Consider the following 17717-nt stretch of genomic DNA (forward strand, 5'->3'; position numbering starts at 1 on the left):
GAGGATGTGGGGACTAACGCGGCTGCAGACGAGCCGACGGAGCGGCCAAGAAGACAAACAGTTGAATGCAAAACCAACAATGTGGCAGAGCTGATTCACAAACACAGACGAGTACAGCAACATATCTGTTTATTTATCCAATCATATTAAAAACACTAAGACTGCGTTAAGACATCGCAGTGACAGTGTATAAATTAAACTGTTCCAAACAGGCTGTAATTAGCGGAGAGGGGTCGTGTAAACATTAGTGCTGTGGCTATGATCTCATTAGCTTTTCATTCCCTTTAACTGCAGATGAATTAAGATCAAGAAAGCATTCGTTTAATACCTCATTATTTTACACAACAGTTCTTTCTTCAGTTAGCCTCAACACTGACCTTGATGCAAGTGAAGGTGGTAAAATCATACCGTACCATGTGATATTTACAATATGCACTGAGATAAATTATGGTGCATGCTCTAGAGCTATTTAAGGATATGATTTTAAACGAAAAGAAAAATTCTTAAAAGTCCCTGAACTGAAAAACACTTGATTCTACGGCTTTGACAAAAAATAAAAGGAACGCTTAAGAAGCAGAAACAGAAGAATTCCCTTTGAAATGTGTGTTAAAATACATAATACATTAACGCTGTGCTCATAAAAAGTGGTTTAAGACTGAATAATGCCGTCACAAAGTGTGGTGAAACTCGAAAAAAGAGGTTATTGAAATGATAATACCCAAGTATGCACGTACAGAATAACAGCACAAAAACAATGTCACAAAACCTACAGTGTGCAAATCATTAGTGTTAATCATGACTCCGTTCCCTTTAGGTTGAGACAAATCAAATTAGAGTATTTAAACAGCTTTTAACTTAAAAGAATAAACTACTGGAGTTAGTGATGTGAGCTGCTGCATTGCAGTTAGTCTACATTCACTTCCACAGATTCCCTGAAGGACAGACCTAGTACATTTAAAGTCCACAGAGGCGTTTGAGGCCACTGAAACACTTTTCCCCCCGTCTCAATCCATCCATGTGCATTTACACCGCTCCAAAACGTTCACAAAGAGCTCCATAAATTTCAGAGCGCTCACTATAATAGACTCCTCACTAAGGCAGCACTTTAATTGTCAGGACACACTTCATTATAGCTGGAGACATCCATTCTCAAAGAGCCTAACAGGAAAATTTGAAATACACCAGTGGTAAAGTCATTTGGCGACAAGCTCAGTGGCTTCTCAATTTCCTGTTTAGGATTTTAGCGTTCAGTGTGAGGCAAACTGAATCACTGCAGGGCTCTCCTCGCTGCCAGCTGTACAAAGCCGATTGAATTACAGCAGCGACGCGGCCGCCCTTAAACCAGGTTGTAGACTTCTAGGTTGCCCTGCAAGATGTGGTCCTTCACCGCGCGGAAGACAAATCGAATGTTGTCTGTGTCTGTGGCACAGGTGAAGTGGGAGTAGATGATTTTCTTCTCGTTGGGATTGAGACTCACAAACATATCTAAGATGAAATCTTTCCCCGCTTTCACGTCCCGCTGGGGGCCTGGCGGAAAGAGACAGAGGGCGAGAAACAGCACATAAAGGTCAGGGTAGTATTTTCAGTGGGTACATAAAAGCTGAGAAATATAGAAGACAGACCTGCACTGCAATAGAAAATGCTTGCAGAGGATTTAGGTAAGAGTTTAGAAAGAGGAAATAAAACAGACTTCCTCTTACAAATGACAAGGCAAACTCATCCGCAACAAAACACATCTTTCATAAGTTTAATACAGCCTCGCTTTATATGGTGTGACCAGTAGCTTAGCTTAATGTTAGCTAACATTATAGATTGTTCTTCAACAGATATTATGCATCCATCATCAGTAGGGGTACTTGACTGAGTGGACAACAACCAAAAGACAACAAAAAAAGCCAGAGCGATTTATCGGACGGATGATTTTATCGGCCGATACGAGCATATCACAGATATATTGGTATCGGCAAGTATATCCTCCGATATGCTCCGATATTAATGTATACATTTTTTGCCTGGACAAGTGCAGAGGGCGCTATATCTTCTTTTCTTCAAGTGCGCCAGACCTATACTTCTTCACACAAAATGCAGCTGGAGTCAAGAAATGTAACAGCCACCTCACTCGTGGTTACAGCTATAAACCAGCACAAAAATGGCAATGAGCAACATATACAGAACATATGTTCTTTTTTTTTAAGATTATTTTTTTGGCCTTTTGGCTTTATTTTTATAGGACAGCTGAAGATAGACAGGAAATGTTGGGAGTAGAGAGTGGGGGATGACATGCACAAATGATTGGCAGACCGGGAGTCGAGCCTGCGATCAGTGCGACGAGGACTGTAGCCTCTGTACATGGGGCGCCTGCTCTACCGACTGAGCTAAACAGCGCCCCCAGAACATATGTTCTGAATAGACACATTACAAACACTAACAAGAAATATTATTATTTATTTTTGTATTTTTTTTGTATACATATATGATTCCGATATCAATATATCGGCTGATATACATATTCATACATATATACATAGAAATGTTTTATATGTAAGTATATGTAAATAAAATTTCATTTTATTTATTCTATTGCTTTTAATTGTTTTATTTTGTCTATTTGTGTACAGCACTTTGTTTTCAGCTGTGGTTGTTTTTAAAGTGCTATATAAATAAAGTTGAGTTGAGTCGAGAGTTGAGTAAGTATGTATATGTATATCGGCCGATATATTGATATCGGAATCAGCCCCAAAAATCCAATATCGGTCGGGCTCTTTTAAAAACCCTTGAATTGTTTCTCTGTGACGTTTCAAAATGTTAGCTAACATTACTGGCCGCTATAAGCTACTGGTTATACCAGACCATGTTGGGCTGTAGGAGCAAAACTATATTGTTGTATTGAACTAAGCAAGGGTGCGTTTTATTGTTAATGAATTCTATAACTTTATATTTGTAAGAGGATTAATGTGACAATCTTATATTAAATTGCATAGTGTAGATTTAATGCTTAGCAATGCTTAATGTTAGCCCTTGACACTTGCTATATGTCTATATCTATTTAAGAAATTGTATGATTTTTCATACAACTTTTTATCTGTAAGAGGAATATTGTGTTATTTCTTCTTTAAAACATTTTTATTGCCACTCTGAAGACGCAACAAATGGCGCAACGGCTGCGAGCTAGTTCAGGCAGGCAACTCGAGCTGCACCGATTTCACACTTGACATGCGTCACTCTCCACAATCACCTGACAAACACTTCCCTCCTATTTGGCGCTCTATTTAAGCTGCAAGATTTCCGGTCTCTCCCTCTGCTCTGTCACTGCCATCGCTGCCCTGCACCTGTACTGCGCTCATACTTTCAGCCTCACCACCACCCCCAGCATCCACCTGCAGGCTCCAGCTAAGGGCCTGGACACAAGCTATGTTCTGCTGCTGCAATAAACATTTCAAACTATTACAAACACGAGTTGTCTGACTGAAATCGAAATAAAGCAAGGAGAGATATTGGATTTCTAATTAAACTACTCTGTTACTTTTGTCTTCAACATCCTGCTGAGACGCATTTTGTATCTATTTCCTCTTACCATAATATTCGGGGAAGTAGTCGACCAAATGTGAGTACATGATTTTCTCCTCCAGTAAATCGATCTTGTTGAGAAACAAGATGACCGAGGAGTCTTTGAACCACTCGTAGTTGATGATTGTCCGGAACAAGGCCATGCTTTCCTCCATGCGGTTCTTTGAAAATAAACAACACACGACACAAACATCTCAGCATGAGCGTGAATATAAAATCATAAACATTAGACATGGTGTTAGACAGCAGCAGTTAAAATTCTACTGGCTGTAATCTCTTCAAGTGAACAATCCTTGCTGAGAGGTGCACTTTGCTGCTGAAGAGAGCGACTAAAGAGCTCCCCCTGCAGGTGAACTACACACACTGCCAAGGAGGGACGAGATGAGGTTTATGACCAGAGAGAGAAAGAGAAACCAGACTAGTGCTGGACTCTGTTGAAATCTAGGTCACCAGCTCCAACAGGTTTGGCCTTAAACAAAAGGAACAACGTCCTCTTGTGTCCCTCTGATTGATTGTTTTAATAATCCCAAAGTGAACCCCTTTTATTTCCCATGTACAGACACAATTTATACAGGAAGAAATCAGCTTGTAGTTGTAACAGACAACTCTGTAACTCACCTCATTAACAGACTCAACGAGGACCTGGTCGTACTCGCTGAGCGCCACCAGGAACATGATGGAGGTGACGTTCTCGAAACAGTGGATCCACTTCCTCCTCTCTGAACGCTGGCCGCCCACATCCACCATCCTGCAGGCACAAGTTTCAGCCATCATTACAGAACACACGCACAAAATCCCCCAACTTTTAGATTACTAAATCACTTTATATTGATATAATAATTAGAGGTTTTAGAGAATTAATTATTACAACAGTTGGCATTGGTGAAAAGTGTATCAAGTTCACAAGGTTGCAACAAAACATCGGACAAATTTACAAGTTATATCTGTAGCCCAGTTTCTCTGTATCATTGTCATCGCCTTAAATCAACATTTGACAGGTGTCGAAAGGTTTTAATGCTTTAACCACATTCCCATGACAACCAGCAGAAGTGTCAACATTTGCCTTTATGGCATCAAGGTCAAATTCAGGGAATAAAAAGCGAAACGTCCCCTATATGCTCTGCTCCTTTCGAAAAGGAAACATTTAAATGTTTTCAGACCTCCTTTAAACCAATTTAATTTAGCTCTTTATTAAACCAACTGTTCAAACAACAGCACAAATAAGACCATGAGCCTGACATTTAACTTGCCTGGAGAGGTGCAGCTCTGCCTAAACAAGACTATCAGGAGTAATTAGACATAATGACTTCTTCCGTGCCTCCCTACTTTCTCAACAATGCTGTTTAGCTTTGTCAGAGGACTCAGAGAGAAAGAATGTAAAGAGTCTAAAGCAATTCTGGCAGCTTTGTGAGGTTGTATTGAAGAACAGCAGTGCTTTGAGATGGAGCCTGACCGATATATTGGTTGGCCGATATAGGGGTGGTTCGGGCCTATCACTGATATATCGGTATAGGCGGCGATATCATTTTCTTTTTTACAGAACACATTACGCAGAAAACAATTCTTGGGTTGATTTAAAAATGGTGTCAGGTCGTAGTTTGTCCAGTAGAGTGCACTCAAACCCCATAGTTGATAATACTTTCAGCACTGTCTGCTATCAGATGCAGATGACTGTCCGCACTACATATTCTTTTAAAACATTACTTGTTTGTGGCAGCTTTCTGAATACCTTAACATAGTCATGTCTTAATTAAGTGCACATAGAAAAAGAAGAATTTTTATTACATGTCAAATATTCTCTATATCGGCCTCTGTATCTGTATCGGTATGCATCGATATCAGTCTCAAAAATCTGATATCAGCCGTGGTCTAAGGGTGCTTTCACACCTAAAGTCCGCTTGTTTGAGTCGAATCACAGACCAAATTGTTACAATGTTGCACTTGGCCTCGAGTTTGTTTTGTGTTCAGACGGCAGCTTTTACTGGCAGACCAAAAGTTTTGATGCGCGAGGAAACTGCTCTCTGATTGGTCTGAATTTCCACGTTGGAGAGAGAGCACACACTCAACACGATCAAAGACTTTCATGTTTTGTTGTTGGAGTTTTTTTACTTTTAACCGACATTGTTCCCCAGGTCGATCAGTTCCGTTCTCCTTTTGTTTTTCACTGAACAGTTCGAACACCTCCGTGTTCTTGTGCGTTTCGACAAGCATTTGTGCAATTGTTTGGTCAGCCCATATTTCTATCGCTCGCTGGTTTGGATCTCCTTCTCAGCTACATTGAACCAAATTCTGGACCACTTGGAAGTGTAGCTAGACCCACGTTTTCAGGCGGACCAGAGTTTGTTTGTTTTGTTCGCGGTTGCTTTTCACACCAACCCCAACCAAACGGACCATCCGGCTAAACGCACCAGTGTTCGGTTCAAACAGCTCAGGTGTGAAAGCACCCTAAGTTGAGGTGAATGCTAACAATAGAATGCTTACATTCCCAATGACAATGCTAACATGTTGGTGGGTATAATGTTTACATATTACCATCTTGTCATGTAAGCATGCAAAGAAACAGGAGCAGGAAGCACAAAGTACAGACCAGGCTTTTGGCAATGTCTTTCGTTTTGTTGGTATTTAGTATTTAATTACCACAAAACATATCCTGATAAACAGTACATCAATATCCTGACACAAAACTACAAATTCCATGATGTTAGATTTTATCTGTTGGCCGCTGCTACTCCCAAGCACTTCAGCACTGTTTATGGCTTCAGCTGCAATAAAACCACTTCAATATAAAACATAACAACACCATAAAACACCCACCTGAACACCACACTCTCCAGGTCAAAGGGGTACTCTAAAATACCCGTCGTGGGGACTCTGACCCTCAGGACATCCTGCTGGGTTGGCAGATAAGTAGTGTCAGCAATTCGGTCCAAGTCGGTGAGATAGCTATAAAACACGGGAGGACAACACGGAGGTCAGAAAATGAAAACAAAACCTGTTAGACGGGAGAAATAAATTGAAAGACTTTTATTGAAAAATATTCCAGTCATGTATACTTCTGTTTTAGCCCCTTCACTATAATTCATTTTAAAGCGAGCGTTAAAACGCTGTGTCAATGCTTTTAAGCCATTTGTCAACAACCTTAGATGGAAGATCCACTGAACCTGAACACTTTGAGTGCATTAAACAGACAAGAGGCAGATGAGACAGTGGAAACTATTTGGCAATGTCAGAAGAGTGTCTGTGTACACTCACTATTTGGTCGAGTCGGAGAGCTGGTATTCCCTCTTCCGATGGTAACATTCCTGAATCCCGGGGTCGCTCCACAGGCTCCTGATGGCGTCCACGTGCGGGTTTGTTAATGTTGTGACTTTCTCCACGTGAACTGCACTGACAATACTGGCGTTTGCCTGGACAACAACAGAACAACACACTGAAATTAATGACAAATACAGTGGGAGTTACGATGAACCTGATGTTAACCCCATTCGCAGAGACCCTTCAGTCTGCTGGTAACACAGAAGCTGAGACACTGGAAAAGTGTCTCTAAGTTTCCAGAGTGGTTATAAAATAAGCATACTTTAAAAGGAAGTGTGTATTGGATTTTCCTCGGCATGTCTTTAACGCGCTCTGGAGCCAGACAAATCTGCACGCTCATATTTTATTTACTGAGGCAGATGCATCTAGTCTCCATATTGCTCAGACAGATTTCCATCCGACCTCATTTAAGTCAGGCCAATGACAAATGTTGATTTAATACGGGGCGGGGTTAAGCGCCATTAAGGCATTTTATCGAACAACCAAGATGGCTTCCTATGTTGATGGTTCTGAATCTTATATTGTGCTAGTTGTAAACAAACTAGAGTTCTTGTTGTGTACAAACGATAAGTGTTGGGCATCTGTTCATGATGTTAAAGCTCCTGTGAGGAACTTCCGTTTGTGTTGATTTTGGCGCCCCCTGTGGACAAAGCCATACCTCTTATCTCTTTCCTGATTTTGTCCTGTTCATGCTTAAGTAGTGGTTTTTAACAACAAATCCCATCCTGCTTTCTTTAACAGTCACATGTATCACTCAAAAATTTTGGACCCGGAAAATGTAAACAAAGTGAATCGCTTGGTCTGACACCTACCGCCCACCAGCAGTTTCAGGCATTAAAAATAACTATATATAATCACGATACCATCAGAACATCAAGATATACTCTAATCACAACTACAGTGTATCAGCAAAAGCTCTTCTCCGATGATGCACGAAACAGACTGAGAATATAATATAGAAAGTACCGCACACAGCTGTTGTAGCTGTGTCTGGCTGAATGTTTGCTTTGCGGGTGTACAAATGATGCACGATCAATTAGACTCATATGAGGACTGTGAGGGTGCAACGGAGAAGTAGGTACTTCCAAGGAGATGAAAGAAAGAGTTGATTGAAGCAGCCATGAGAGCGATAAGTTGCTCAAAGTGAAGACAAGAGAGACGTTTGGGTACTAATCTAAAGCAGCTTTGTGATGTAGATACTAGCACCATAGTTTTTGTAACAGAATGGGTAGTCCCACATCATCTCTAGATTATTATTTCACATTGAATGTACATTTTAGTAAGTTAAAGTTTGCTCCAGGGCTGCAACTCTGTCATTGTTATTTTATTGTTGGGCTTTTGTAAAGCACTCTGTAACCTGTGTTTTGATAAGTGTTATACCTATAAACTTTATTATTATTGTAAACTAATGATTGTTTTTATGATTACGTAGTCTGGAAAACAATTTTAAAGGGGTGTTGTTAGCAGGCACAAACCAAAATGCTTCTCAATCCTACAATCAATCACAGCAATAAAATGTGAGGCGGAGCAGCTTCTCGGCTTGGTAACATCGAATTCTCAAGGTTTCTCGTTTAACCTCCTGAGACTCTGCGTCCTCATACGGGGACATTACATTTTGGCTTCACGGCACCATATTATTTAATTCTGCGAAACTTAGACCCGTTGGTCTCATTCATGGACACTTTGTCCACCAACCTGTGGTCACAAAAGCAAATTACACTGATCGGTGTACATTCAAGATGGCCGTGATCCCGACCAAAATGTGTTACAGTCGGTCTCTACAGAAAACTCAACCAGGAACAAAACCTCTTCAGATTTTACGATTGAAACTTGTTTATTAACAGTTGTAGCTTGATATGGCAGACACATTTGACTAATTTTATCAATAGCAACAAGCTACAACACCGTTACGACAAGGTACTCACATGAGGACATTGGGACTTTTTCAATGTAACACAAAGACAGTTCTTAGGTTTTATACTTATTAGCTCCTATTAATCCCCAAAAGGTAGGAGAAATTAAAAATGCATACCAAACAAAAGCTCGGGTCTCAGGAGGCTACAGCTTTTTTTTTGCTGGTCATGAAACAGACCGAAATGTATTCTGATTACTCTCTATGCTACAAAAGCAAACCAGACCATCAGCAACATGACTGTGACTGAAACATGACATGATTATATATCTATTATTATCTTTTATTACTTATTAGCTAAAGTAATAAAAGGTAGGTTTTGACCCTGCCTTGATCGATGGTCTAGGAGTGGCCATACTGTGGGGAACTCCAGTGTTACGAAAAACATCTTAACACACCATAAATGGGTTTAACCAGTTTATTACACCACCTTTAACTCCAAGTAAGCAATACTGTCCCATCTGTCGTGTCTCTACACAAATAATATAGAAGCAGTAGCAGCAATTCTGCAGTTTTTTAGTGGTGCTGGTTTGGCTGACTGAAATTGCTACCATAAGCTGTATGTGTGCTGAAAAACAACCTGAGAATGTTTTATTTTTAGCTCCATCTTTTGACATTTCTGGGGGAAGCCATTCCCTCAAGTGCCTTTCCGTTTTGGTGCATCTTTTAAAATCGATTTTATGGCTCCTGCTTCACCACTTTCATGCACCCACTCTTCTGCTTTAAAGGGATGCTTAGAAACTGCAGAGCCAGCCTGTTTATCTTTCTCTTCTCTGGATTCTCTCAGCTCCTGTGATCAACCAAAATTTACTGAACACTCAACTTGAAACTGCACAAATATTCAAGCACCCAATAGCCTGTACACTAAGCCCCGCCCCCTTTATCGCTGTCGATAAGCTTTTTGTTCTTGTACGGCGTACAGTCAACAAAGATAACAACAGCACATTTACCTTCTTAGAAATCATCAAAACAAAGGGTCCTCGATTCCAGACGGAGGAATACAAAAGCAGACTTCTTTCTAGCTAGCAAGCGCTGAATTTGCACTGTTGCTAGCATATTTCATCAGCCTTAGCTACCAAAACATGCTAACATTACCGCCAAACATCCGCTAAAAGGTGTCCTGCTAATTTTTTGTAGTTTCCTGTTGAAAATGACAACCTTGTTAAAGGGTCCCAATATGTACGTGATAGCTAAATACAAACCATGCAAAAATAGTGGCTTAAATAGGCAGAGCAGAGCTAGCTAGCCATAGCATTACAGGTATGAAAGGGAAACATATCAGTACTAAATCTTTTGTGCCTGAACACACTTGGACTAGCAAGAAAAGTCAGATTTAACGCCATCTCTGATTGTGAATGGTAGGCTAAATGTGGAGGAGGAAATAACTGCTAATATTAGTATACAATCTAGCTTCCACACAAGTACAGGATGTAATGCATTGTATTGTAATGTACTTATAGAGGAAGTTATTACAGAGGAAAATAAACCCTAACAGCGTGAGACATCCTGCTTATCACACGGCTAATTACAAGAGAAATCAATATTTTCACTCAAAGCACGTTTCTGTTTTTTTCCATCTTTTCTGTACTTTTCTTTTAGCCACGGTGTCGACAGGCTGGAGTTTACTTCACCCGACTGCTGTCCTCCAGAGTCTGTGACCCAATAGCACCGCCTACTATTCAGAAATAAGGAGCTGTAGAATGCCGTAATCGACCAATCAGAATCAACTACTCATCAAAGCCGTGCCACACACAGTTGATGTGCTACTTTGACCAGAGCTTTTTTTTATCTTTCTGTTTGGCTTTTGATTTCAGTTTAGTGTTAGTTAGTTTTATGAGTTCATAAGTACTTTTAATTTTATTTTGATAAATTAACTACTTTTAGTTTAGTGTTTATTTGGTTTTAGTGTTAGTTTTTGGTTTGCACATAAAGTATCGTCTTCTTTGGAGTTCCTACAGGAGCCGACACCCGCTATGTTGCTTTGCTTCCACCTTCTGGAACTTGTTGGACATTGTGTCATCTTAATTTTAGGTTCTTTTTATTTACAGTGTCTCTCGTCAAACAGGATAGGACAAAGTGGTTTTGCACTGTTTATTGTAGTTTTTCACTGCTCCTTTTAGTCTTCGTTAACTATAATAACCCTGACTGTGACCAGGGCTTATATGGTGTAGCTGCACAAAATGTAGAATGCTAATTATGTTCTCATTGACCTTGAAGCTTACCCCTTGTATCTCTCGTTTTTGGTCCCACCCGCACCGTATGTCAATATCTGTTTGGGTTTAGCGAGTGGTTACTTGACCTTTAGGCACTCTGCACCTCAGCTAACTCAGTGACAAACAGTGTCATCCTGTTAGCAAAACATCACCTTCCCTCAGAGTCACAAAAAGAAAAAAAAGTGCTGACTCAGACTCAGTTAATGCTGCCAATGGTCCATGACAGCCACATGGACAACACCCACCCCTACTCCCACCCCTCCCACCACAACCACTACCGTCGTTACAGGAAGCGAACTCTTCTTCTCCTTACTTGGAATATGAAACATATTCAGTAGCCTACATTTATGTTCGACATCCATTTAGTGTGATGACTCAGCTTGCCCGGGAAAGATTCCTGCGTGATTAATGGGGAATTCTCTCTCTCTTCCTTTTTGTCTCCTACTTTTATTTGGCTCCCGAGTACCTGTCTGTACATGCCTGCAGTGTAACATCACGTGTTCTTTCCGTAAATAGACAAAAACTCTGTGACACCAGGATTGCAAAACTAAACACCGTTGCAAATTACCAGAAGTGCTTCACCCTGAACACACACCACAGGCCTGTCATCGTCTGAGACATTAAACCTCCCATACGCTTCTGTCAGAGAGTGTGTGGTGAAAGATATTTCTCAATCTCTCGGTCCCTCCTGAGAATGAGACCACGTCTCTGTGAGATTACCTGTCTAAATAAAGGCAAGGTGTGTGAGGCAGCATATAAAGGACAGAGAGGCCACAGTCAGGTGTACCTTGTTGTTTTCATACTTGTAGGGGATCTGTAATGTGCTCATGGCTTGGATCATGGCCTGCATGGCGGTGAAGATGTTCTGGTAGACGAGCTTGGTGAAGCTTCTCCGGTCGTCGTCAGAGTATCCGCGGCCGTGGATGATCCTCATCTGCTTGATGAAAGTGCTCTTCCCGCTTTCACCAGTTCCTAGAAACCAACAACAAGGAGTATTACGCTGTTACACATTTTAAGACATATACATAATGTTACAATGTTGGATGTCCAAACTAAATGTGGGTGAAGTTTCCAATCTGTAGGTCAACGTATGTTGGAGTAACCCCCAGGCTTCTCAGCTCAGTCTGCAGGCTGCTGTCAACGGCAGGTTTCACACTGTTTTTTTCTACACTTTGTGACGTCACAAAGTGCAGCCTCAGCAGGCGTCGGAGAGCTGGCCAATCAGAAGACTTGTAAGGGCGGGGTTTCTTTAAGCGACAGAGCTGACTGAGTCGTTTCAGGCAGAGGCTGGATGAGGTCCTGAGTTTATTTAACTGTAAATTATGCTAAGCTACTGCACAGGTATCACAGAGTGAAATATGAAGCTTGAAATTAGCATAATACTCCCCTTTAAGGACCCAAATCAGCAATGCGTCAGCCTATCTTTCAATACTTTGTACAGAACAGCACTCAGGCCTGTTAAAATTTAAAGACAGCTGGGAATTGTAGTTTTTAGCAAACATTACTTTACATTAATCAAGTAGGGGTGGGAATCGCAGGGTAACTCATGATAAGATACATGGCTCATGATAATATCACAATACAGTGATTCTGCGATAATTGATATATCGTAGGCAATCCTATAATGATACATCACGATATCTGATTAACTGAAGAATACAAAATGCCCCTAAAAAAGTGCAGAATTACGTTTTTATTCACTTCAATTTGGTGTCAAATTGAGATGCAACGATGACGTGGTGACTCTGATTGGAAGGGAAATCTGTTTAGAGCGCCATATTTTTTAATTTAAAATATCAACATTTGGCACCAGCCTATTGATAATTGTAATGCACAAGTCGGGAAGACGATATATTGCTGTATCACTATTTACCACCCTTACAATTAAGTGCAAATTGCGTATTTGTTTGGGACTACTTTCAGACGTGGATGGATTTTAAGTGCAACATGATGCTGTATTTGGAGTCAAGATAAACTACAGTGTACGTGTTCATGGTACATTTAACTAAGTGCAAACCTGTGGTTCATCAATGCTTTTTTATGGTTTTATTATTAGCTGTGATAGCTGCATGACTCTGTGGATAGCAGTTTCAGCCTTTCAACCCACCACTTTGGTGATATCTTAAAAAACGATCGAATGGATCGTCATTCAAATTGGTACATACAATCATGGTGTCCGGAGGATGAATCGTTCAGACTCCGGTGATCTCCTGATGTCACAAAGAGGTCAACATTTTTGGTTTTCTGTCAATCAAACTGTCATCTTCCAGACAACAGGATGTTGGGATTGTAATGACTACGTTCCAACCCTCACCTATGGCCACAAGCTTTGGGTAGTGACCGAAAGAATGAGGATCACGGACACAAGCGGCTGAAATGAGTTTCCTCCTGAGGGTGTCTGGGCTCAGCCTTAGAGGTAGAGTAAGGAGCTCTGACATCTGGAGGAGGCTCGGAGCAGAGCCGCTACTCCTTTGCATTGAAAGGAGCCAGTTGAAGTGGCTCGGGCATCTGATTAGGATGCCTCCTGGGCGCCTCCCTTTGGAGGTTTTCCAGGCCACGTCCAACTGGGAGGAGACCCCGGGGCAGACCCAGAGCTCGCTGGAGGGATTATATATCCCGTCTGGCCTGGGAACGCCTCGGAATCCCTCAGGGGGAGCTGGAAAACGTTGTTGGTGAGAGGGACGCCTGGGTCACCTTGCTGAGCCAGCTGCCACCGCAACTGGCCCCGGATAAGCGGAAGATAATGGATGGATGGATGTTTGCCTTCACTGTCACTATTCTATCACGTTATTTCACCAAAACAACCAACAAGAAAAAAAGAAAATGTTAGCACGCTAACATTACATGCTTTACTAGCAGCATCAGCATTTTAGCAATCGTAGTTGTGTACATGTTAGCATGGAGACAGCCACACAGAGGGGCTAGCATGGCTGTACAAAACATACAAACCAGCAGCTTTATTCCTATAAAAGGTATAATCTTGAACTTTTTCATTCCCGAATGAGGTAACACAATGGTGATTGAGCCTATGGCCCACTGATGATTGGCAGTATATCGTATTTTTATGGACTGAGTGTCGGTGGCGACATTTGCGGAAAAAAATCACAAACAGCGCCCAGTTAGTGACGTGTTTTCCATCACCCAGCAGGGGTTAGTCTGTCAGAGAGGGTAGGTGGAGCTAAGCGGCTGAACTTCGAGTTTCTGTAAGCATTGCCAGGAAGCGGTAATCTACTATGGCTAAACAAACAAAGAAAAGATTTACTACAGATACAGATTAAAAAATAAGTGAAAATCCACAGAAAAAGAAACAAACTCGACGCTCAGATGAAGGCAAACAGTCTAAAAAGGAAAGCGACCGTCAGCGAGGAAATCAAGAGTTAGAACCATGACGAAGAGAGCCAGCCGTAGACGTCTGGTTAAATTGTGAAGAGTGCTCTCATAGCTACTAATTATCGCCAGAGGGTGGTGCTCAAGAGCACAAAAGTGAAATGTTCAAGATTGTATCTTCAACTATGCCAAAAGCAAAAGCAACAGAGGTTGTCTGTAGCATGTCAAAAGGACCTGCACGTCTCACTCTTATGCAACACTGGACTTGCTTTTATTACTGTGGTCTGGGTTTTATCTCAGTCTCGGGCCTGTTGGGTCCTGTGTTTATCCCTTGAGTCAAGTATGACAAACAGTGTTTTATCATCTCACCAGTGACCGCCTGTATCTTTTGAAAATGTGAACTACAAGAAGTTGCAGCATTTCCCCATGTGGCAGACGAAGTTGAAATAAAACATTCACAGTTAGAGCTTTGCAGAAGTAAAGAGGGTGAAGTCAAAGCAAAGGTATGACACAACATGTAACAGTGAAAAAGAAACAAAAGATTATTCGGATTAAGGGAGATTATTCTAATTGGTTAGCTGTACAGTTTAAATGTAACTCTTCCTCATGGCATGTGGTCATTGTGTGGAGAGCACTCTAACTGCTCATGTGACTTTTGAACCTGAAAGGGCGCTTACACATTCAGCATGAGTCAATTATTTTTTAGAGCGCGATAGCCACAACCAACGTGACTGTGTTACACCTTTAACCTAATCACAGTATGGCTGATGCTTCCTTTGTCAGGGAAGGGATGACGTCACCAGGAAAAGATGGCAGCGCCTATCACAGGGGCTATTTCGGTTTCAATTTTGTACAATGAGGGCAGATGGAGACGTGTCGTACATCTTTATATACAGTCATTGGCTACTTATAATTTATATCTTCTGACGGTCAGTGGTTGAAAGTAACAGAGAACATTTATGATCCATTTATGAAATATGATGTTTTGTTCGGATGTTTATGAGTTGTTCTCTGTTGTGTAGAAGGATATTGTTTTTCCTTCGTCCCTGCCTCCCCTCAAATGTTTATATGACACGTTGGAGGGGCGGTGAACACACTGGAAAATACCCTACTGTATATAAAGGAAGGTCAATGCCTCAGAATATCTAACACACTAATATGTAGCAACACATTAGCTACAGGGGCCATTTGATAAAGAATAGAATAAAGTATTTCAATGTGAGTACGATTTCTCAAGCTTTCTCTTTAGTTTGTTGTGTTTGCACTTCAGACGAGGATCTATATAGTTATTATGCTACCAGAGATCAATCATATTTATTAACTCATACTGATGTTTACACATCATATGTCCTTCTGAAAATAACTTTAAAATATTCAGAGTAAAAAGTGCTACAATTGTGAAGGATTTGTTGTGGAATATTACTATAAGGCAGTAGAAACACACAAGTTGATACCTGACGTACATTTTGCTGATAACTGTGTGCTCATTTAATCAAGCTCTTGAATGCTAAACTTTTGACCCAAGTATTTTACATTGTTGCATCACTATTCGTTTGCATCACAACCTCTTACTGCATTCTTGTAACATGTAAGCTCCTTTTAAAAGCCAATACAGTGAAGTCAACTATTTGTTGTACTTCTGTACAAATCTGACGCACTTACAGGCCTACTTCACCAAAGTCTTAATCTACAGCTACTTTATACGTCTGCTCCACTATACTGCACAGGCAGATATTGTATATATAACCTCGCTACATTGATTTAACAGCTGGAATCACTTAACAGATTTTGGGCTTATATACGAAACAACAATGATAATCTTATAATCTTAAAAACAAACAGTAAATACTCTGTTTGCTCAACCACGACCAAGCAAACCAGCACGTTCAGCTGTTGATGCGTAAAAATAATCAGACAAGTAGAAAATATATACACTTTAAAAGGGGCCATTTTGCAATACTAGTACTTTTACCTTTAATACTTTATACCTATACCTATACCTATGTGAATTTATATGTTTATATGCTTGTGTCTTATTTTACATATGTTAATGTGTGTATAATGATTTATTCTTTGTAAAGCACTTTGTAACCGAAAATAAGAACACTTTTAAAAGACGTATTTATTAATAAATGTAATATTATTATTAATATCAACAATATACATTCTGGTTTTAATCATAATACTACACACCATGTGTGTTTTGATTTAAAGAAAAATGACCCCTGCATATCCTTCAACAAGGAAAAATGTGTACATAGTGTGAACTGTTTTTTAATTACTTTGTTACAGTTATCTTTTTATTGCCTGTACTTTTTGACTATTTATATTACTTGACTACTTATTTAATTTACCAGTTTTGTGAGCTCTTGTAACTAGTAAATTTCGCCGGTGAGGGATCAATAAAGCGTATCTTACCTTATTATTATCCTACTTTTTTCATGTTAAATGCACATTTATAGAAAGATGTTGCTTCTTTTACTGTTTACAAGACCTCCTTCTTCACCCATTAAAGTCCTTTATAACAGAAATGAAACAAAAGAAAATGAGACGGTAAAAAGAAGTCTGTATTTTCGGCCCTTACCGAGCAGTAGGAGCTTGTACTCCCGGCGGGAGTCCCTCTTGTCCCGGCGCAGCTGCCTCTCGATCTCATCGTTGATCCTGCGAGCCTCTTTGGCCTCCGGGCTGAGGCAGCAAGCCCCCACGGAGCTCAGAGTCATTACTCCTGGATAACACTTCCCCTTCAGAGGCACACACACATACATAATGCTGGTTATACAGGAAGGAAGGAAGGAGCCCTGAGTATCCTAAAGTCAATATATTATGATTAACCCCTGCAGACTCCTCGCTGTGTACGCCAACACAGCACTCTCTGGAAACAAGGTTTAACTAATGTAAATTTAAGGAAGTAAAGTCGTTCTTCTAAAGGCTCTTTGTATTACCTTGTTCCTCACCCGTTAAGAGGAAATTAAGTTTGTGCAACAACTTCAGAAGACTGAAGTAGCGAGTTTGTATCCCTTGCAGCAGAGCTCCGGGCGTGGTGGGCTGAATATGGCGGAGTTTCACTTCATAGCGCTACAAAACATCACAAAAATGCGCTAAAGTGATTCCCCGGGGCTAAGAAAATTATCTTCACGCGCTTTTTTTCCTGTCCTGGTTGTAAGGAGGAGAAGCTTGGTGTTATCTTCCTCTGCGTCCTGTTTTGTTTGTCCAGGCTCCCTGTGTCTATCCTGGGTGAAACCAGCAGTGAACCATGTGACTGAGGGCTGTGCTCTGATGGGAAACCGTGTGGGCTTTCACTATTATATTATGGAACAAATTTCCGGTGTTAGCTAGTAAACTACGGATGCATGTGACATTTGGAGCAGCAGGCTGACACACCT

At 40.7% G+C, this 17717-nt stretch overlaps 1 protein-coding gene across 2 annotated transcripts; it reads right to left on the reverse strand.

Moving 5' to 3' along the window:
• Positions 1 to 141: 141 nt before the first annotated feature.
• On the reverse strand, positions 142 to 17586 carry LOC138601758 (guanine nucleotide-binding protein G(q) subunit alpha-like). 2 transcript variants are annotated; one of them, XM_069672927.1, is made up of 8 exons: positions 17277 to 17586; positions 16919 to 17075; positions 11795 to 11979; positions 6820 to 6974; positions 6382 to 6510; positions 4186 to 4315; positions 3575 to 3728; positions 142 to 1527 (listed from the first exon to the last, which is right to left on the reverse strand). In XM_069672927.1, exons 2-8 carry the CDS (start codon positions 17052 to 17054, stop codon positions 1337 to 1339), a joined length of 1080 nt encoding a protein of 359 aa, XP_069529028.1. In that variant the 5' UTR covers positions 17055 to 17075; positions 17277 to 17586; the 3' UTR covers positions 142 to 1336. The 2 variants fall into 2 exon arrangements, with proteins under 2 accessions (XP_069529028.1, XP_069529027.1); XM_069672926.1 differs by lacking the exon at positions 17277 to 17586 and having other exon boundaries at positions 16919 to 17201.
• Between the last annotated feature and the right edge of the window lie 131 nt (positions 17587 to 17717).

The sequence above is a fragment of the Semicossyphus pulcher genome, unplaced genomic scaffold, assembly GCF_022749685.1.
Source record: "Semicossyphus pulcher isolate SPU_LCO1_2020_fin unplaced genomic scaffold, fSemPul1.0.p SCAF_22, whole genome shotgun sequence".
NCBI lineage: Eukaryota > Metazoa > Chordata > Actinopteri > Labriformes > Labridae > Semicossyphus > Semicossyphus pulcher.